This window comes from Nicotiana sylvestris, chromosome 12 (genome assembly GCF_000393655.2).
Source record: "Nicotiana sylvestris chromosome 12, ASM39365v2, whole genome shotgun sequence".
Lineage (NCBI taxonomy): Eukaryota > Viridiplantae > Streptophyta > Magnoliopsida > Solanales > Solanaceae > Nicotiana > Nicotiana sylvestris.
This window is the reverse complement of record NC_091068.1, coordinates 104,403,406-104,426,494: the sequence shown is the minus strand read 5'-3', so window position 1 is coordinate 104,426,494 and position 23,089 is coordinate 104,403,406. Positions and strand designations below refer to the sequence as shown.

Below are 23,089 nucleotides of genomic sequence, written 5' to 3'. Positions count from 1 at the left end.
ATTCGAACTTGACCATCCGATGCAGAGTGGATGGGACTGCTTTGGCGGCATGAATCCAAGGTCGACCTAACAACAAATTTAGGAGACGACCATGTCCAGTACCTGGAACTCCATGGTGAATTCCACAGGTCCTATTGTCAACTCAAGCACTATATCACCAACTGAATCTTTCCCCCCACCATAAAAACCTCGAATGCAGATGATGTTCTTGTGAATCCTCTCATCATCAACTTTCAACTTGTTCAGAGTAGAGAGGACAATGTTTGCACTGGACCCATTGTCAACTAAAACACTGGTGACCATAGAATCTTTACATTTTACCGCAAGGTAGAGAGCTTTATTGTAATTAGTACCTTCCACCGGCAACTCATCATCAGAGAAGGTGACCCTGTTCACCTCATATATTTTGTTGGCGATCTTTTCCAGATGGTTCATTGAAATTTTGTCGGGGACATGAGCTTCGTTCAGAATTTTCATCAGGGCCCGACGATGCTCGTCTGAGTGGATCAACAATGACAACAAGGATATCTAAGCATGTGTCTCTCTCAACTACTCCACGATGGAATACTCTTGTACCTTCATTTTTCTCAGAAACTCCTCTACCTCTTCTTCAGTCACTTCTTTCTTTACTAGGACTGGATTATCTCTAGATGTTTTAGTTTTTCTTAACTCTTCCAGAGCAAAGCATCTCCCCAAACGAGTTAATCCCTGGGCCTGATTGAATTCTTCTTTCACTTCCTTTCCATTATAGGTCATTATCACCCGTTCATAATTCCATGGAATAGCTTTGGTGATGATTACCGGCAACTGGGTTACAGGCTTGATGATGACAAGATCCATACGGGCACCTTCTACGATTACGAGAGGCTTGTTTTCCGCTCTTGGCACAACCACTTTTGACATTTCTTGCTTTGCCGCAACATCATTTGGGGATCCTTTCTTGACTACCACAGAATGTTCATCGTTTGTCATGCTCAACTTGTTCACTAATCCTTCAACTGTTGGTTTTTTAACTGGCTTGACCTCACTGGACCTAATCATCATGACGGTCTGTGAAGGCTTCTTGGGCTCCCCTTCCTTATGTACTATCTCAATCATGTTCTTTTCCTGATGGATTGGCAATGGGCTCTGGTTGATGTTGGGGGCCTCTCGAGTTTGGACTTCAATTCGGTTTGTGTCAATGAGCTCTTGGATGGCATTTTTCAGGTGCCAGCACTTCTCCGTATCATGCCCAGGAGTACCAGAACAATATTCACAGCTTACAGAGTAATCAAGATTCTTTGAAAGGGGGTTTGGCAATTTTGAATCAATTGGCCTCAGCATATCCAAATGCCTCAATCTATGGAATAAACTGGTATAGGACTCCCTCAATGGGGGGAAGGTTTTCTTCCGCTGTAATCTCTCATTTTTGAATGCTGGATTAGTCCAGAAACCTGGGCCGACAGGGTTTTAGTAGGCTCGTGGGGGTGGGTAAGCATTTTGTGGAGCTGGGTAAGTGTTTTGAGGGGCTGGGGCACGCTATTACGCGTAGGCAGGAGGTTGATTATATGTCTGGTCATGGTGGACAGAAATATGAGGGTTTGGGATGGGAAGTAATTTTGGGGTGGATTATATGGGGGTTGGGTGTAGGTTCGGTGATGGGGTCGAGGCTGGGTATAGTGGTGTGATGGGCCCTTAGGTCCAAACCATGATCCTGAATCGATTGTTGCCACATCTTCTTTCTTATTTTTTCCAATCACTCCCCCAGTACCGTTCTGAATGGCTTGGGTAGTTACCTTGATGACCGAGTAACTCATGATTTTGCTTGATTTAAGCCCTTCTTCCATCATGCTACCCATCTTCACTACCTCGTTGAAAGACTTGCCTATGGCCGATATCAGGTGGCCAAAGTAGGTGGGCTCCAGATCCTGTAGAAAGTACTCCACCATTTCACTTTCCTCCATCAGTGGGTTAACTCTTGCTGCTTGTTCTCTCCACCGAAAACCATATTCTATGAAACTTTCACTAGGCTTCTTCTCAATTTTAGTCAAAGACAGACGATCTGGAACAATCTCGATGTTGTACTGGAAATGACGAGCAAATACTTGGGCCAAATCATCACAGGTATACCATTTGCCATGATCCTGATGAGTGTACCACTCCAATGCCAAGCCACTCAAACTCTGGCTAAAGTACGCCATCAATAGCTCATCTTTTCCGCTGGCTCCTCTCATTTTACTACAGAATCTCCTCAAGTGGCCCACCGGGTCTACGTGCCCATCATACAAATCAAACTTCGGCATCTTAAATCCCACAGGCAACTGAACATCAGAAAATAGACACAAATCCTTGTAGGCTATGCTCACCTGGCCTCCCAATCCCTGCATGTTCCTGAACAATTGTTCCAGGCTTCTTACCTTTCTGAACATCTCCTCCTGCTTTGGGTTTTTAGGTGTTTTCTCAGTCTCACCTAGGAGGTCAAAATGAGGAGTGTAGGAGTAATGCTCTGGGGCCTTGAAAGTAGGCTACAGGGGATAGTACTAGTTATCTTGGGTTTGGAATAAGGGCTCACTGGAGGATCGATGGAGTGTAGCAGGTGGGGGTGCCACGAAAACAAGGGTGGCTGGTGGAGGAGGGTATGGGACTGGTTTGGGTGATGGTGCTTATGGGGTTTGGGAAGTGGTGCGTTGGTAGTGGTGGTAACTGGGGAAGCCTGGAGATGAATCAACAGTGGGAGGTTCTTGGGACTAAGCCAACGGCGGGACGAAAGCAGGGTTGGCAGGGTAGGATGGTGGTGGATGCCCTTTTACCCATGCCTGGTACATCTCTGCAATCTGGTGTTTCAACTTATACAACTCCTCTTTCATATTAACATCAGACTCCCCCCCCCCTCTCTTGACGGATCAATAACACTTGCATCCAGTTTTTGGTTAGTCATGATCAACTTGTCTTTGGACCTGGTGTTGTACGGGAGAGTTTCCAGAATGTCAAACAAACTAACCACCTGCCTGAACTTGATGACAACAAGAAAACTTGTTAGCGACTAGAGCTTAACAGATAGGCAACAACACGTTAGGGGATGCAATGCACCTAAACAATTAACCATTTCTATTATGCATTTGATCGGTTGCTTGCGTCATCCCGACTTTCCCTAATTTCCATTTTGCAACTTCTCTCTTTTTCATTCCTGCCTTTCTTTGCTTGATTTCTCGTTGTTTTTTATTCTCTCATTTTTTCTTCTTGTTTTGCCATTATTTCTTTCCACAGCTTTTCTTGTTTTCTCTCTTTTTCTTCTTTTTTTTTCTTTCATTCTTTTTCACGGTTATGATCGAATCCTATGGGGATTGCCTACGTATCATGACGCCGTATGAATCAGACCAAGCGTAGTTCTAGGAGTAAGTGTAAGATAAAAAATAAACAAAACAAACATTTTTTGGGATTTTCAAATTTTCATAAAATAAAAACACAACATCTCGATTATAATGACTTCTTCTACAGATTTAAACATAAAGACTAACAGACTTGAAAAGGGGAGCTAACATACTCCAATAGAAAAATGAAAATACAAACTCGAAAAGGACTAACAGACTCTGGAAGAAAGGTGAAAATACAAACTCGAATGAAAATCATGAATACATAAGTGCCTCAATTGCTACAGGGGCCCGCGGGACATCAGTCGGTCTTGCCACGGGCCTATGTGCAAGATCCCCTTGAAGACGCTCCAGGTCACTCATTATTTGGCGCACAAAGGTCATTACTGCAGCAAAAAAGTTGGTTCTAGTCATGTCTTCACATTCATGGCACTTCATGACGATGTAGTCAGCAATTGCTCTAACCCTCTCCCTGATGATACCCTTTTCTCGGAGCAAACACCCTATTTGCTGAGACCTAGCTTCTAGCACCTGGGCATCATGATGGTTTTGACTCTGAAACCGTTGCATATCTTCCTCTAGCCGGGACATTAATGCATAGCAATGTTCCCTTTCTGCTTTAAAGTTCTTAGCTTGTTTGGCCATCTCATTTTCAAGGGTAGTTAGCCTTTTCTTCAAATTTGTGATTGTTCCCTCATATTTCCTTTTCAACTGTCGTACGAACTCCACCCGTCCCTCTGTGTTCATCCCTAACTGCGCTCAGGCTCTCGCCAAATTAACCTCGGATTTTTCCAAACCATCCTCACGCTCAGCTATTTTCCTCTTAAGACCACTTATGAGTCTTTCATCCTTTCGGCTCCTTTCTTGATCATCAATAGTTATTTTCTTTTTTTTGGATCTGTGCTCGAAGGACCTTGTTTTCTTGAGCCAATTTCTTCTTTTCCCCTTTATCAGCAGCGACCTGTACACTTTTGTCAAATTTAAGATCCCAGATTTGTCCCTCCAATTTGCTTATGGTGGCTCTGTAGCTTGCCTCTTTTGCCAACCAATCCCATTGCTCCTGCGCTCCATCAGTGATTTGTTGGACATGGGGCCTTTTTGCGGGCCGTTCGGGCTCTAGATGGACTTGGGGCCTTTTACCGTACCAAGCTGTGTAACTAGGCTCCAACTCGCCTCTGGACAGATCTCGTACCTGAGTCTTTGGCTCTAAGAACCTACATTGATGCCAGATTCGACGCACCCTTTATTCCGGGAAAGCATCTTTTGGTTCCAGTTTGATGACCTGCCGACACAAATCCTCATCATGTGGGATAGTCTTGTACCTGCCTAACTGGCTTAGAACTCTGTGCGGGGCATAAGGTTGAATGCTCCGGAGACCCATCAATAGAAGAATACACACCTCGGCCAACATATAAATGACTTCACTGAATGAGACACACCGGAATGTCCATTCAGTCTTGTTTGTAGTCAGGGAGCTAAAACGTGCAAACCATGCTTCCTTACTATTCGGAAACTCATAGCCCTCTACCTGTTGTTCATGTTTTTCAATGCATTTAAGACCGGTCATGCCACAGTTCATGTACCCTGGACGGTGGCAAAGATGTTCCTCCATCCAGAGTTGTAGGAGCATATTGCATCCTTTAAAAAACATTCCTCCTTCTCGGCAAACAGTTAGAGCTCGGTAAATCTCCGCCAAGATCATAGGTACAATGGTGCCATTTGCCTTTTTAGTCATGAAGTCGGCTATCCCCACAAGCCCCAATTCTATGTTTCCATCCTTTCTTGGACAAATCAAAACACCCAGGATTGCCACTATAAAAGCCAATCCCCACCGAGCTTTCCACTTGTCTTTGTTCCCCGAATGTGTAAGACCGGTATCTGGCATCTCAAAACCGCGGGGATTCCCATAATGACGGTAAAAGAAGTACAATGTGCAAAATCCCTTAGCCAAATTTCCGTCTTGAACTTCCCGATTGATGCTTAGAAGATTCAGAAACTTATGAGGAGTCAATGTTCTAGGTGCCACCGGGTATTGGTTTCTGAGATTCCTACTAAAACCTGCGTAGCCCGCTATTTCCTCAAGCGTAGGAGTTAGCTCAAAATCAGCAAAATGGAACACATTATATGCTGGGTCCCAGAAGGGTATCAAAACCTCAATTATATCCTTCCTCGGCTTAATATTCAAAAGTCCAAGGAGACCGCCCAAAGCTTTTATCACAGTCTTTCTACTGACTTCCCCCAAATCATTCCACCACGTATGGAGCTCTAACGGGATCTCCTCGAGGACTGTGAAAGGTTCATTTTCAATCGTGCTCATCCTACACATTTATTTAAAGTGATTGATTAAAAGACTGATTTACTTTGACTCAAGGAAAAAAAAAATAATTTTCACAAAATTTTGTTATCCTTCAGCACCTTAGGAAAGAAAATTTTAGGGCTGTGTTTGTTAATCAACCAAGATTTGAAAAAGGACCCTAGGTGGCTATTCTTGCAAAAATAGCCTTCCAGCGCCCGTTTGGGCATTTTGGCTATTTTAGACAAGAACGGCGTCACCTATTTTATTTATGACAAAATAGCGACACTTCATATTTTTTGGGTTATTTTTTGCAAAAAGGAGTTGGACCCGATGAGGGTTGCCTACGTATCCCACATCCGGTGAGAATCAAAACTTGCGAAGTTCGGTCAATTTTGATGCCACAGAAAACACAAACTTTTGAAATAGCTTTTTAAATTTTTTTTCTAAAAATTTCGGCAGAGTTTCGGGGTATTTTGGACACCAGGTATTTCACAGGCGGGTAATTTCCTCCCTCTCACCTCAATTTGTGTTTTTTCAATTTTTCTTACTTATTCTATAAGCCGGTCAATATGCAATCTGAGTCAAATTAATGCGTAAGTAGCAAGTAAAATGCATCAGGACGGTCTTTTGATTTCGGTTGCACCTGTCTTAGACGGACCCTACCCTTGTGTTGAGTCCCCAAAGTCAAATGCACATGATGCAAACAAGCGTTCCTACTAGGAATCCAGCATGAGGCTATGTTATACTAGGTTTGAAAACCTGGGTTTATTAGTTCTAGACTTGGCTTACCCGAGCGGGAGAGGGGGGGGGGAGAGCGTACCGGGAATACAGAAGCTTCACCGTTTTTGCAACTTGTCCGAACCTCGTTCTAAAATTGGGATATGACTCTAACAGAAAAGAACTCTCATGAAGTGCACACTTCCCAGATGATTTAGAAGAGTCAGAAAGAGGAGGGTTTCGCAACAATTTAAATACAATTCAACAATATCAAAGCGGTAAAAAGCAACATTTAGCACATTAGGCCAAAACATGTGAATAAAACCAGATAATAAATAAAGCCAAATATAACAATTATTTTAAGCTCGAATTCTTGAACCCTGAACTAGAGATTCTGGGTTCAGTCCCCAATAGAGTCGCTAGAGCTTTCACACCTCCTTTTTACCACCCGAGGAGGATATAATGGAGTTTTTCTAATTTAAGTGACATTCGAAATGAGATTATTTAATTAAAAATCAGAGTCGCCACTTGGGATAATTTATGGTATCCCAAGTCACAGGTTTAAATCCTGAATCGAGGAAAGATTGACTCTGTTTTATAGTCTGCGAATACAGAAATCCGGGTAAGGAATTCTGTTAACCCGGGAGAAGGTGTTAGGCATTCTCGGATTTCATGGTTCTTGCACGATCGCTCAACTATTACTATTGGCCTAATTATCTGATTTTAAAACACTTTTAAACCTATGTGCATTTTTGACTTTAACCGCTTTTAAATATTGAAGGAACTATTTCAAGGTTATTTAAAATACATCGCAAGTCACACTAAATAAAATGCACCCGTGTTCTCGACACAATTAATTTAGCCTTGTTGGAAATTAGAACCGGGTCACATGAAATGTAACCCCGGATTTTAGTAATAACTATGATAATTATATAATCAACACGCCTAAAGCAAACTACGAAGTTCATTTTTAGTATCTAAATTATAACATGTGTGAGGGCCATAAATGATTTAATTTGCTTATGGCACGCCTCAAATCTATTTCATCAAGTTATTTCTAGTCTTACGAGGGCCATAGGTGACATAGTTAAATGGTACACGTCATCCTAATTACAAGAATTACTTTAAACAACGAGGCCATGTTTGCACAACTACTAATTACAAGGGCGCACTGGGCTTTTAGGTGTTTGGGCCAAGCCTGATGTATACATAATGTGCAGCAGCCCTTTAAATGGGGATCTAGGCTCGACAGCAAGCCCAAAGGACGGCAAGGCAAATAGTTTCCCCATTTACAAGTGGCCTCGCACCTCAAGCCCAAGATAGGCTAAGTCTGATAAAAGAATAATGTTAAAGGGGTATGTGACTCAATATCGAGTCCCCACAAAATAGAAGGAGCATCTGCAGCCCAAGGAATCGGACTGAGCTCTTTAGCTATGATCAACATGTGAGAATTGATGTACAAATCCCCAAATGATACAACACCCAAATAATCATATCACCTATCTAAATGAAAATTGTTTGAATTTAATTGAATAAGCAGTATGAAGTAGCATTCTAAATTCAATTTTGGCCAAAGCTAAATTATAAACACATTGTGAGAGATTCAAACCTTGATTATAACCCAACAAACATCAGTGAAATTCTCACAGTTTGAAATAGTTAACATTTATCAGACTAACAGCCTATTACTCAACTTGTAACTCTTTAAGGACAAAATGCTCGAACTAAACTTTATAAGGAAAAAAAACCAATGAAATTATTCCATGACTAATTTCTGAATCTGAAAATCAGCATCAATTTGAACAAAATTAAACGAAAGCCTAAAGTAATTCACCATGTGACCTAAACCCTCACTACAGAAAACAGAACCCTGATCATTTCCCCATATCCAAAGCAAGTTTAAATCGACTCACCACATAATATGAGACATTGAAGTCTTAATCCCAAACTCAATAATATGATACCACATCACTGACATAAGAGGATAGTAGAATGCATATAAAAATTAAGTTATTACAAAACACGAATGCAATTGAAGAGCTAGAAAGTAAGATTCAACAAAAAAATAACTTGTATTCAACATATTTTCCACATTTGGAGTACACATTTACATCTCATTTGTTGTCCACAGTCGAGAAATACCTGAATGTCAAGAGAAAACAACAATAGTGAGGAACTTAGCAATAACATTAGATCAACAACACCAACACCAATGTTACATCTCGCATTTTTCCTATGTTAAAATTTCGTCTTCAGTTAATTGACGTAGACTCAGGGATGAGATTATCTGGAGGTTAGCATATTTATGCAATTTATAACAAGCAATAACTAAGTGCCATGAAGGAAAGGGTACACGAATTAAAGAAAATGAATTTCGTTGAAGGTTGTCGATTTGGGATAAAATACGTGTCGAGCGTCAATACCTGATAATTATGAACTAGTACCATGCAAGGTACCACATGATCGTAATAGTACGGTGTATAAAGTGTATTGAAAATGAGTAGTATTTTAATTAAATTGAGATAATTCTTAATTAAACAGGTAATTAATAATTTTCAAAAACTTTCGGATAAGCCTAAAAGTCTTTAACGTGGCAGCCAACTTACACTATTTTGATGACTATTAAATTCATATTTGTAGGTGTCAATGTCTAAAACAATGAGTCCTTTTCAGTTGGATGACTTCACTATTTTCACTCAAAATTTGAGGTAATCTTGAAATAAAGTTTTGATCTTTATCTGATTTTTGCACTTGTATTGAGATTCTTGATTAAGAATTCAAGATTACACCAAAAATGGGGTTCGAGAAAAATAATAAAGCAAGTTCATCTTCTCATGTTTTACAAATCCCAAGAGAAGATACACATCTTTTAGTCAAAAAATTAAAACCTATCTTCACCATACAAAAACTTTTGCTAATATATTTATAGCTATAGTTGGAGCAGGAGTTCTTGGCCTTCCATATACTTTTAAAAGAACATGATGGGTAATGGGTGATGTTATGCTATTTTCAATAGCGTTTTTAACTTACCATTGTATGATGCTTTAGACTATTTCACAAAGATGGTAGAATGGGGAGTTGCTCCAAACGCTTAGTTTTAGTTCTCTGACATGTGAGGATGAAACATGAAAATGTTTTGTCACAATTACGGATTCTTCCCTAATCCAGGTATGTTAAGACTATCCCTTCTTTCTTTTGGCATGATCCATACGATATGAACGAAACGTGCAAATTCACAAACTCCATAAGTGACTCTACTCATAGAAGTAATAGAAATATCTATGTTGTTTAATTCCCATGTGTCATAATATTTTATCATCTGTTCATGGGTCTCAGAAAAATACGAAAGTTGAAAAGATGTTACTTTATGATATTGCTCAAGAAGCAAAATGGTCTTATGACATTCCGAATGATTTTACTGACGTACTTTTCATGCATTGCATTCATGTGCATTGACCGATGACCAGATGGCGTTATATACGCGTATATATGTAAATATATGTATATTGGATATGGAAAAAGGTTATGGCATTATATACGCACCACCACCTGATCAGCTGGTATATGATAATGATGTTGCCCACAGTGGCTGAAATATGGTTCAAACGGCATTATATACGCATATATATGTATGTACTCAAACGGCGTTATATACGCGTATATATGTATGTATATATATGTATATGGGATATGAGAAAGGTTATGGCGTTATATATGCACCACCACCTTATCAGCTGGTATACGATAATGATTTTGCCCACAGTGGTCGGTATGATATAATGGAATGCCCTCAGAGGCTGATGATGTTATGAAACATGTACCTATGAACGACATGACATTCATACGCACATGCATGACGCTAAAAGTAATTTATGATTTGCAAAGTTATTCAGACTTGCTGGTTGAGTCATGTACTCTACTTCTTCCATGTCTCTGATGTACTTACTTGTGTGCCTTACATACTCGGTACATTATTCGTACTGACGTCCCTTTTGCTTAGGGACACTGCGTTTCATGCCTGCAGGTCCCGATAGACAGGTTGAGAGCCCTCCAAGTAGGCTATCAGCTCAGCGGAAGATGTTGGTGCGCTCCATTTGCTTCGGAGTTGCTTGTTTGGTTAGTATGATTTAGACGTGTATTGTTTGGTATGGAGGGACTCTATCCTGACCTTTATGACATTTATGTATTCTTAGAGGCTTGTAGACATATGTCTTGTACGTGAAAGATTGTACGGCCTTGTCGGCCTATGTTTTGGAATTTATAAAGGATCTTGTTGGCCTATTAGGCATGTATGTCACGTGTATATGATGATGTATTAAGAAGATACATTAAGTTGGTACTCAGTTGAGTAAGGTACTGGGTGCCCGTCCTGGCCCATCAGTTTGGGTCGTGACAATCAATTTTCAGCTCACTTTAGATCATTTTAAACCCAGATGAACAAAAAATCTTTGAAGCTTTCAAATTCTGACTAACAATCAATGTTAAAGAATAAAACCAAGACCAATTTGACCAAAAGACTGCAAATTTTTTTTGTATTATCAGAGTATGAATAGCTCAGCCGTTTATATTTTTAGTATTCTCCTCTCCCTTGAGAATGAAGGAAATATGCCTTTTTAGAAAGCCCTTTGGGCAGCAGAATTGATATTTTAACTTTTCCATTTACCCCTCCCCTAATTTTTATCTATTCCTTTCAGCCCTTGCTTTTTAAGCTGTTTGTTAAAACCAACCCAGTCCCACCTTCCTAGAAATTTCCAAAGGGTTAGGGGAGATTCCCCCATATCCAATTCCCTAAACTACCCCTCAAAGGCTTACTAATTACTTCAAAGCACCAGACCTTGAACTAAACTGCCCAAGTGCCTTTGGGCCCCTGCACCACCGAGCTTCTAACAGCTCTTTGGGCTTCTTGCACTATCAAGCCCAAGTTCATGTTTAAAAAAATGAATTACTAAGAAAATGCATACTAACCCAATTCTGAACCATGAGCATGAAATCCTTAACGGAGTAGAATACTAATAATAAAAAAAGAAGAAGGAGAAGGAAAATTAACAAATGCTAACCGTATTATTAAGCAAAATATTATAAACTAATATGACTTAATCCTAACATGCAAGCAAAATGATTTAAAACAGAAAAACAAAAAGAAAAAGAATGAACCAAAAGGAGACGAGGATGAGAATAAAACAAAGGATGAAAAAAATGAACGAAGATACCTAAAATAGGCAGACAGACAGTTGGCTTGAACGGACCTCCGGCACTCTCCGATTTGAACCAAAATTGGTATTAATCGCATTTCTCGTCGAGAAAAAACAATCAATACAAGTTTCAGGCTCAATCGCTCTTGGAAACTTGAAGAATTTGAAGGTTTTTCTCTTTTTTTTTAGATCTAAAGCTGGCCGGATTTTGGGAGATGCGGTGGTGGATTAGGAATCAAGGGTGGGTGGTGCTTGTGTGGTAGGGATTTGGGGTTGTATGGTCCACGCTGCCGGCCGGTGGGGGCTTAGTATTTTAGGGCGGCGGGATAGGGTTCATAGCGATGAACTGGGGTGAGGAAGTGAAGTGAAAGGGTCCTAGATTGTTTAAGTTATATTCCGACACTTTTAATTAAAAAGGGTGTAGCTCTTAAGGCCGTTGGATGATGGAAAATGAATGGACAAGATTGGTTTAACACAATTGAACTCAAAACGATGTAGTATTGCCCCCATACTTGGCCGTTTCAAGGGACTCGTGGACTGAAGGGTTTGGACAGGGTACGGGACTTGGACCTGGTTGTATTGGGCTACAACATAGTTTGGGTTTCCACCAAATTGGCCCAATTTCGGGTTGTAAAACAAATTCAAACTTTCCTTCTCTTTTATTTTATAATTATTTCCTTTACCTTTTCAATTTTTTTCTTTTTCTTCTACCGAAATTAATAAAAATCCTAAATTACCCCAAATTAGTCCAAGTTGTAAAATTAAACTAATTATCAATTTACAAAATTTATAAAAATTATCTGTTCCTAAATTAAAAGAGAAACATCAACAATCTAAAATTAAAGATAATAATTGTAAAAACGAGCCAATTTTTGTGCTTCTCATTTTTAACAAAACAAATAATTGACTAATTAATCCTGTAACTGTAGAATAACCTAAATGTGATGCATGATGTTTTTTTGTACTTTTTTCATGATTTAAATAGAAATAAACATGCATAGAAATACAAGTAATTAGCGCAAATTCTCAAAAAATCTTATAAAATTGCAAATAATTGAAAAAATTTATTTTCTTGAATTTTATAGGAGTAATTCATATAGGGCAAAAATCACGTGCTCACATGGGTAACTTGCCTTCCCTGCTTGTTATTGAACCAAACAAAAAGTTGATCGTGGTTGCTACCCTATTCTGGGATAGTGAAAGAGTTGTGTTCCGCTTTGGTGACATAGAAATGACACCGCTCCTAGAGGAAATAGGAGGACTTGCAGGGTTGACTTGGGACAGTCACGGGCTTTTGGTGCCAGAAAACCGTACAGGTAGGTTTTTTTTGAAGATGATGGGGTTGAAAAAGAATGTCGACCTAGTGTGCCTGAAGGACTACTACATACATTTTGAATATCTCTATGAGAGGTATGGCCATAGCAAGTCTTTCCGCACTTATGATGATGAGATCGCCCTTACTTCATTGGGTCACATCCACCGCAGACTGTTCGTGTTCATTGTGTTCTTTCTAGGGCTGATAGTGTTCCCAATGAAAAAGGGAAGAATCCACACTAGGTTGGCCATGGTTGCCAAAATTTTGATGGAAGGAATTAATGGACAAAAATATACCATAGTCCCCATGATCATAGCCGATATCTATAGGGCCCTGAAGCGCTGTCAAAGAGGAGTCCAGTATTTCGAGGGTTGCAACTTACTGCTGCGGTTATGGTTGTTGGAGCATCTCCAAAAGGGTCGCTATTGCCAAGAATTTCCGCGAAGGGCTAGGAACGAGCACATTGCTTTCTATCACCCTAAGTAGATGAACTACATTCCGGACAGATTTGCTCAGTCGGAAAGTGCCAGCGAATGGGTAGATTTCTTCGACAATCTGACCGAGGAATTGGTGCAGTGGATGGTTGAATGGTTTCCAACATACGAGTTCATATTAGGTCCAGGGATGCTCCGCATTTGGTGTTGATCGGGTTGAGAGGGATATATCCATATGTCCCTATGCGAGTTATGAGGCAAGCAGGTTGTACCAAGGGTCATCAAGATGCATCATTTTAGGGCAGATTTCCAAGATGATGACATACCTTACAAGTGCCAAGCTCAGCAAATGTGGCACTACAAAATCATTATGTAGAAAAGCATTGTTGAACCAGACAGATATCGTGTAGGGTGCGAGCCTCTCTACCCTGCATGGTTGGAGGATAATCTGAAAAGAACGGTGACAACGGGGACTGGTCGAGGGAACAGAATCATAGACGAGGAAGCTAAAGCCCAGGTCAAATACAACAGGCTGCGTAAGAGGGTCCACGACTCTGAGAATGATCATCAGGAGATACATGAGAGGAACGTGAAGTTGATTGAGGAATGGAAATAGATGGCAATCGTTTCCAACAGCAAAATGGAATACCTGGAGCAAGGAATAGTAGAACTGGAGGGCAAAGTCATAAAAAGGATTGAAAACTGTCAGAATGCTGAAGGAGCCGAGGGAGGACATCTAGCCCGAGCCTACTTGTTGTTGGGACTGCGCGAGCTAGGAGATCTGTTTGATGGAGTCCGGAAGATCGAATCTGGGGAAGGTCCTTCTGGGACCAAATATATTAGATTTACTTTCTTTCCTTAAAATGTAATAAGGCCATGTGCTAGTAGTAACCTCTTTTATTATTGTGTTAGTGTCATTTTTTGATTCCTCTACTTTTATATTATGAAATGAAGCATTTATTGGCATTTGAAGTTCTCCAAATTTATTTGTCGCTCGGACTACCTCGGGCACAACGAGACTCCCAAATTAGGATGCGAGTTTATATCTCGCACTATGTGTTTAAATACCGTAAACATTTCAGGATCCCCACTAACTTGTCACCTTTTGTTTTGTTTATTTTTATTATTATTATTCGCATCCCCATAGGTTGGTTCATCCATACTGGCCTCGACAGCATATCATACCAGATCTAGAGGCCCTCCACCTCCTCCTCCTCCAAGCAACACAAAAGGCGGAGGGAAATCAAAGATGGACGACTTATGTTGAATCCGAAAGGAAAACATTGAAAACGCTGAGAATTCCGATGGTCGTAGTACTCCGGCCCCGAACGACCTGGTTTTGAGACTTGAACAAATGATACTATAACTGGAAGGAGAACTTGAGCAGGTCCGCAATTTGGCAAACTTGTCACTCACCTCAATGTCCCTGATATCCACCAACATAATGCAAAGAACCCAATACCTCCTCAAAATACAATAAAAACAAACAACCACAAAATCCTACCATACCAAATCAATATGCAACTCCACCTTAAAATATCAATCCATTGCCGGTACCAACACCCCCACAACAACATCATCAACCAATTCCATACCCACCAGCCACCACTTACCACACTCCCCAAAATACACCACCACTCAATCCCAATCCACAAAACTCCACCGATGACCATCACTGTACCCAAATCCCTGGCACCCATCAGAGCAATCCCATATACATGGAAACTATACCACATTCTACCTAGCTAATCTCCTGTGCACTAGAATTCTCTGAAAAGGACCTGCTCATTAAGAACATGGCCAAAGAACTCAAGAAGATAACAAGCCGAGTTCAAGGTGTTGAAGGCGATAGAGGAATAGAAGGTTTGAACTACGAAGATCTATGCATACAGCCCGATGTGGAACTGCCAGAGGGGTACAAGCCTCCCAAGTTCAAAATGTTCGATGGTATAGGTGATCCCAGGGTTCACCTAAGGACTTACTGTGATAAGCTTGTCAGGATTGGAAAAGATGAAAATATTCTAATGAAGCTCTTTATGAGAAGCCTTACTGGGGACGCGTTGTCTTGGTATATCAGCCAGAATCCCAAGAGTGGTCAAATTAGCTAAGCATGGCATCATATTTCATGGACCGGTTCAGGTTCAACACAGAAAATGCACCTGATGTCTTCTACATTCAGAATCTCAAGAAGAAACCTACCGAGACTTTCCACGAATGTGCTACTCGTTGGATGTCGGAAGCTGCCAAGGTTAGGCCCGCTTTGGACGAATAATAGATGAATAAATTCTTCATCAGAGCATAGGATCCACAATATTATGAGAGATTGATGGTCATCGAAAATCACAAATTCTCTGACATCATCAAGCTCGGGAAAGGATCAAGGAAGGAATCAGGAGCGGGATGGTAACAAATTTTGAGGCACTACAAGCCACGAATAAGGCACTCCAATCAGGTGGCATATCAAAGAAAAGAGATGTTGGGGCAGTGATGGTGGCCCAGGGCCCAAAAACTCCACACATATACCAAACACCCCTACCCACATACCAGGCATCTTCACCCACCTATCAAACACCTCCACCTACATACCAAACATCACTGCCTACATATCAACCTTCATCTCCCAGATATTCCCAACTAGTCGTTGTCCATCATACCTATAATTCCCAACCATCTCACTTGCTATCACCACCAACTCGCCTAAATTATCCAAGACCCAACTTCAACCGCAAGCCACCCAGACAATACATCGCCATCGCTGAGCCCATCGACCAATTGTATGAAAGGCTAAAGGCCGCAGGTTATGTCACTCATGTTCCCGCTGTGGTCCTATTCCCAATGGGTCAATCCGAACAAAACTTGTGCATACCACTCCAGTATGAAAGGGCACACCACGGTTGAGTGCCGAACATTGAAGGAAAAGATCCAGACACTCATTGACAACAAGGTCATACGGGCCAAGGAAGCCGCACCTAATGATCGCAATCCCCTCCGTGATTATAGATGTGACGGTGTACATGTAATAGAAACAAATGAGGAATGGGACCCTGAGGGGTCAATAGGGCTTATCCCAGAAGGCGATGACTTTAAGGTTGCAGTTACCCTTACTCCTATCGTGGTTCGGACTCAAGTACCTATTGTTGTTGAGGTAACTACATCCGCTCCTTTCGAGATGGAGGTAACTCCGCCCACGGCCACTCCCACTCTGTTTGAAGTAGAAGTGGTCATACCTTTTACTATGACGGTGTCAACCACACCCCAATTCAACTCAAAAGCGATACCTTGGGATTATGTCGCCGAGGCTCGGTGAAAAGGGAAGACTAAGATAGAGGAATCTGATACTGCACATGTGATGACTAGAACTGGAAGAGTCTACACACCTGAACACCTGGGAGGTTCAAGTAAGGATGCCACTGCTAGGCAGCCTGTCATTGAGACCAGACAGGATGACTTGGGGAGGAAAGTACAGGCGAAAGAGTATTCTATTGTTGATAACCTTAACAATGTCCCTGGTCAGATATCTATCCTGTCACCATTGCAGAATTCAGAGGCACACAAGAATGCCTTGATAAAAGTATTGAGAGAGGCTTATGTACCAAATAAAATCATCGGTTGAGAAATGGACAACATGGTCGGTCAGGTGCTGGAGAGCCATAAGATTATCTTCCACGAAGATGAGTTGCCGCACGAAGGTCTGAATCATAATCGAGCATTGCACATTACGATACAATTTGAAAACAAGGTCATTGCCAGGGTCATGGTTAATGGAGGTTCGAGTCTAAACATTTTTCCATTGGACACCCTAAAAAGGTTGGATAAAGGTTTCCATGAAATACGGACCGGAAGAATGAATGTGAAGGCTCTCGATGGGTCCTAGAGGGCAACTATTGGGGAAATCAACATTTGACTACAGATGGGACCAACATGGTTCGACGTTGAATTCCAAGTGCTTGACATACCAGCCTCATATAATCTTTTTTTAGGCCGACCATGGATCTATGATGCTGGAGCCGTGCCCTCCACACTACATCAAGTCGTAAAGTTCGAATGGAACCGTCAGAAGGTAATCATTCATGGAGATGGGAGTAACCTCATCTACACTAGTCAAACTATCCTGGCCATTGGACATAGAAGGAGGCTAGGAGGGGAAACTTATCATCACAATGAATGGGTCAATGCCATCGAGAAGGATAAGTGGTGGAGTAACAAAATAGAAAGCATACTACCATGGTCCGGATATGAACACGACAAAGGATTGGGAAAGAACCTCCAGGGTATCACCAAGCCAATATGGCTAAAATATCATGGTAACACATTTGGGCTCGGATACCAGTATACATGGCAGGACTACAGGGAATGGTCTCCTCCATGGCGTGGACCGTATTACCCTCTTGAGCAACCGATACCCCGTTTAGAACAGGCTTTCCATCAGGCGGACACAATATGAGGAACTGCAGAAGAAGAAGCACTAGCTGGACTAAAGGATTTGTTCTTGGAAGATAAGGATATGGACTGCACTGCCATAATTGAGGAGGAGGAGGAACAAGGCCTCTCCATTCAGACCGTGGAAAAGGGAGCTATCCTCAGAAACTGGACCGCCACACCATCTCAAGCCAGGCGAGTCCCTGGGTGACTTGGCAGAATTTATGGTTGTTCTAGGCATTTAAATTTTTCAGCAATTTTGGTTTAAGATTTCTTCGTTTCAAATAAATGCTCGATCCATCGAGCCAAGCTTTGTTTGAACAATTTTCTTAGTTTTATTCAAATGCATTTGTCCTTTATCATTATTCATTACTATTTTTATACTTTTCCCTTCTACAGTGTTATTATTACTTTTCCTGATGAACCGGTGATTATGACATGTAATGAGGCAACGCAACATAAGAATAGTGACTCAGAGGAAGAAGATCAAATACCCAAGGAAATTGTTATAGAAGTTGAGAATTTTGAGAAAAAGCCTAAGTCAAATTTTGACGAAACAGAAGCAGTAAATTTGGGAGACGTCGAGACCGTCAAAGAAACCCGTATCAGCATTCATTTGTCACCAACAGAGAAGGAAGAGTACGTTCGTTTTCTAAAGGAATATGTGGATATCTTTGCATGATCGTATGACAATATGACCAATTTGAGCACATCTATAGTAGCTCACAAGTTGCCTACCAATCCCTTGTGCCCGCCAGTCAAGCAGAAACTCAGAAAATTCAAACTAGACATGAGTTTGAAGATCAAGAAGGAAGTTACCAAGAAGATCAAAGACAAGGTTCTCAAGCTGGTTGAGTACCCAACATGGTTAGCTAATATCGTGCCAGTTCCAAAGAAAGATGGGAAGGTCCGAGTATGTGTTGATTATCGGGATTTAAACAGAGCAAGTCCCAAAGACGACTTCCCACTTCCAAATATACATATCCTAATCGATAACTGTGCCAAGCATTAACTCCAATCCTTTGTAGATTACTTCATAGGTTATCACTAGATCTGGATGGATGAAGAAGATGTCGAGAAGACAGTTTTTATTACACCTTGGGGTGTATATTGTTACAAGATGATGTCATTCAATCTAAAGAATGTCGGCGCTACTTACATGAGGGCTATGATAACATATTCCATGATATGATACACAAAGAAATAGAAGTATATGTGGACAATGTCATCATCAAATCCAAGAGGGTCACAGATCACATAACAGACTTGAGGAAATTCTTCGACAGGCTTAGGAGGTACAATTTGAAGTTGAACCCCGTAAAGTGTGCATTCGGGGTCCCCGCAGGAAAGTTATTGGGATTCATCGTCAGCCGCCGAGGGATCGAGCTAGATCCAACTAAAGTCAAAGCCATTTAGAAGTTACCACCACCTAATAGCAAAAAGGACGTGATGAGCTTCCTAGGACGGCTCAACTACATCAGCCGATTCATTTCACAGTCCACAGTAATATGTGAACCCATATTTAAGATGCTGAGGAAAGATGTCGAGACAAGTTGGACCGAGGATTGTCAGAAAGCTTTTGACAAGATCAAGGAATACATGTCCACACCGCCAGTTATGGTCCCGCCAGAACCAAAACAACCTTTGCTACTTTATTTATCCGTGTTAGATGGAGCCTTTGGATGTGTTTTGGGATAACATGATGAGACATGAAGAAAGAAGCAAGCCATATACTACCTGAGCAAGAAATTCACACCTTATGAAGCACGATATTCTCTGCTTGAACACACTTGCTGTGCTTTGAGCTAGACAGCCCAGAAGTTGAGGCATTATTTCCGTGCCTACACTACATACCTCATATCCAGGATGGATCCTCTGAAGTACATATTTCAGAAGCCCATGCCTACTGGAAAGTTGGCTAAATGGCAGATACTACTGAGTGAGTTCACATCCTCTATGTAACTCAAAAGGCAGTCAAGGGACAAGCATTGGCAGATCACCTCGCTGAAAATCCAGTGGGAGAAGAATACGAACCCTTGAAAATGTATTTTCCTGATGAAGAAGTATCACTCAAAAGAGAAGACATTACGGAAGCATACGACAGTTGGAGGATGTTCTTTGACGGAGCTGGAAATTTCAAAGGAGTAGGCATTGGAGCAGTCTTAGTATCAGAAATAGGTCAGCATTATCCGGTATCTGCTAAACTCAGATTTCCCTGCACCAACAACATGGCAAAATACGAAGCCTGCATACTAGGGCTCAACATGGCAGTCGACATGAACATCCAGGAGTTGTTAGTGAACGGCGATTCAGATTTGCTTGTGCACCACGTGCAAGGAGAATGGGCTACCAAGAATTACAAGATATTACCATATCTGTACCATGTGTAGGAATTGAAAAGGAGGTTCACGAAGATAGAATTCCGACATGTACCCAGAATTCATAATGAGTTCGCTGACATATTAGCCACTTTGTCATCATTGATACAACATCTAGATAAGAACTATATTGATACCATCCCGGTGAGGATCCATAATCAGCCGGCATATTGTGCTTATGTCGAGGAAGAAGAAGATGGAAAGCCTTGGTTCCATGACATCAAGGAGTACCTATCAAAAGGAGAATACCCGGAGCATGCAAACTACATTCAGAAACACACACTCCGGAGATTGTCAAATCACTTCTTCCACAGCGGAGGAAACTTGTACAGAAGAACTCCGGATTTGGGTTTGCTAAGGTGTGTCGAAGCAAAGGAAGCTTCTAAGCTACTTGAGGATGTGCATGCTGGGACATGTGGCCCGCACATGAATGGTTTTATTCTAGCCAAGAAGATACTCAGGGCAGGTTACTTTTGGATAACTATGGAGACAGATTGTATTCAGTATGTTCACAAATGGTTTTAATGTCAAGTACATGCCAACATGATAAAAGTGTCACCAAATGAGCTCAATGCAACAAGCTCGCCTTGGCCATTTTTCGCCTGGGGAATGGATATTATTGGTCCGATTGAGCCCACTACTTCAAACGGACATCGGTTTATTCTGGTAGCCATTGATTACTTCACGAAATGGGTAGAAGCTGCATGTTACAAAGCTGTAACCAAGAAAATCATTGCAGATTTTGTCAAGGATAGTATTGTCTGCCAATTCGGAGTTCCTGAGTCTATCATTACTAACAATGCCTCTAACCTCAATAGTGATCTGATGAAAGCTATATGTGAAACTTTCAAAATCAAGCACAAGAATTGCACCGCCTACAGACCTTAGATGAATGGAGCCATAGAAGCCGCCAACAAAAATATCAAGAAGATACTAAGGAAAATGGCAGAGAATCACAAGCAGTGGAATGAGAAGTTACCCTTTGCACTGTTAGGGTACCGCACCACAGTTCGCACGTCAACTGGGGCAACCCCTTACATGCTGATGTATGGTACCGAGGCTGTCATCCCAGCCGAGGTGGAAATCCATTCTTTAAGAATCATACATGAAGCTGAACTCAGCGATACAGAGTGGATAAAGAGTTGATATGAACAATTGGCCCTTATCGATGGAAAGAGGATGAACGCAGTATGTCACGACCAACTTTATCAGAACAGAATGTCTAGAGCTTCAACAAAAGGGTCAAACCAAGACAGTTTGCACCAGGGCAGCTGGTATTGAAAAGATTTTCCCACACCAAGATGAAGTCAAAGGGAAATTCTCTCCCAACTAGCAAGGTCCGTATATGGTTCATAGAGTACTAATAGGAGGAGCACTCATACTTGCAGAGATGGATGAAGAGATCTGGCCAAAACCAATCAATTCAGATGCAGTCAAGAGATACTATGCCTAGATTATTTCACATTTCTTTTATGATGTAATTGAACTACGATTAACCTGATTCCCGTTTAAGAGGGGATACGTATGTAGCCTTATGGGTTCGGTCATATCATAAAAAAATTTTTATTTCCCCCCAGAATCAGAAACTAGGGCAGAATTTTGAGGAGGGTCCTCAAAATTCTGGAGCAAGTCCAGCTAGCCATCACATGCCAGGAAGTCAGTCATCAGTCAAGAACTGGGGCAGAATTTAGAGAAGGATTCTCAAAATTCCAAAGAAGATTCAGCAAGGTCCGCCATCCGCAAACGGTTAAAAAAATCATCTACCAAACTGGGGTAGAATTTTGAGAAGGACCCTCAAAATTCCAACATAAGAAAGCTGCAATGCCTTTGAAATGTGTCACAGTCGCTAGTTCATCAAAAGTTACTTGATAAATCAATACGCTTCCAAAACAATTCTATTTTTATCAATGAATGCATATTTTCGAAAATTCTATTTTTTTCATAACAATCAGGTGCTACCTAGGGGTACTCGAAATGGGCTTCCAGAGAGGAGCAAAGCAAGGCCAGCAGACGAAGCAAGAACCAACCTCCCCTCATGAAACTTACGATTTTTCTTCGAACACGGGCACATTTGACGATAGAATTCGCACACAAAGCAAATTCACCATCCATCCGGCCATTAGACACTGAACATATCCTAGCTAAGACATACTCTACCCTTATCTGCTATTCTGTCTTTGCATGAGTCTAATCTCTGACTCCACATTTGCATGAGTCTAATCCTTGACTCCACATTTGCATGAGTCTAAGCCCTAACTCCATATTTGCATGAGTCTAAGCCCTGACTCCATATTTGCATGAGTCTAAGCCTTTACTCCACATTTGCATGAGTCTAATCCTTGACTCCATATTTGCATGGGACTAAGCCTTGTCCGAATCTTGCATGAGTCTAAGCCCTGCCTCCATTTTGCATAAGGCTAAGCATTACCTTCCATTTTGCATTGGACTAAGCCTTGTCCCGAATCTTGCATGAGGCTAAGCCCTGCCGCCATTTTGCATAAGGCTAAGCACTGCCTTTCATTTTGCATGGGACTAAGCCCTATCCCGAATCTTGCATGAGGTTAAGCTCTACCTCCATATTTGCATAAGGCTAAGCGCTTCCTTCCTTTTGCATGAGACTAAGCTCTGTCTCCAATCGTGCATGAGGTTGATCCTTGCCTCCATACCTGCATGAGTCTAAGCTTTGACTCCATATTTGCATTAGTCTAAGTCCTGACTCCATATTTGCATTAGTCTAAGCCTTGACTCCACATTTTCATGAGTCTAATCCTTGACTCCATATTTGCATGGGACTAAGCCTTGTCCCGAATCTTGCATGAGGCTAAGCCCTGTTTCCATTTTGCATAAGGCTAAGAATTGCCTTCCATTTTGTATCGGACTAAGCCTTGTCCCGAATCTTGCATGAGGCTAAGCCCTGCCTCCATTTTGCATAAGGCTAAGCATTGCCTTCCATTTTGCATGGAATAAGCCCTGTCCCGAATCTTGTAT

The 23,089-nt window shown here is 41.4% G+C and overlaps 1 protein-coding gene across 1 annotated transcript; it reads right to left on the bottom strand.

Moving 5' to 3' along the window:
• Positions 1-549: 549 nt before the first annotated feature.
• On the bottom strand, positions 550-2,366 carry LOC138883490 (uncharacterized). The gene is made up of 2 exons (XM_070164178.1): positions 1,776-2,366; positions 550-1,392 (listed from the first exon to the last, which is right to left on the bottom strand). The coding sequence occupies exons 1-2, from the start codon at positions 2,364-2,366 to the stop codon at positions 550-552; spliced, it is 1,434 nt and encodes a 477-aa protein (XP_070020279.1).
• Positions 2,367-23,089: the final 20,723 nt, after the last annotated feature.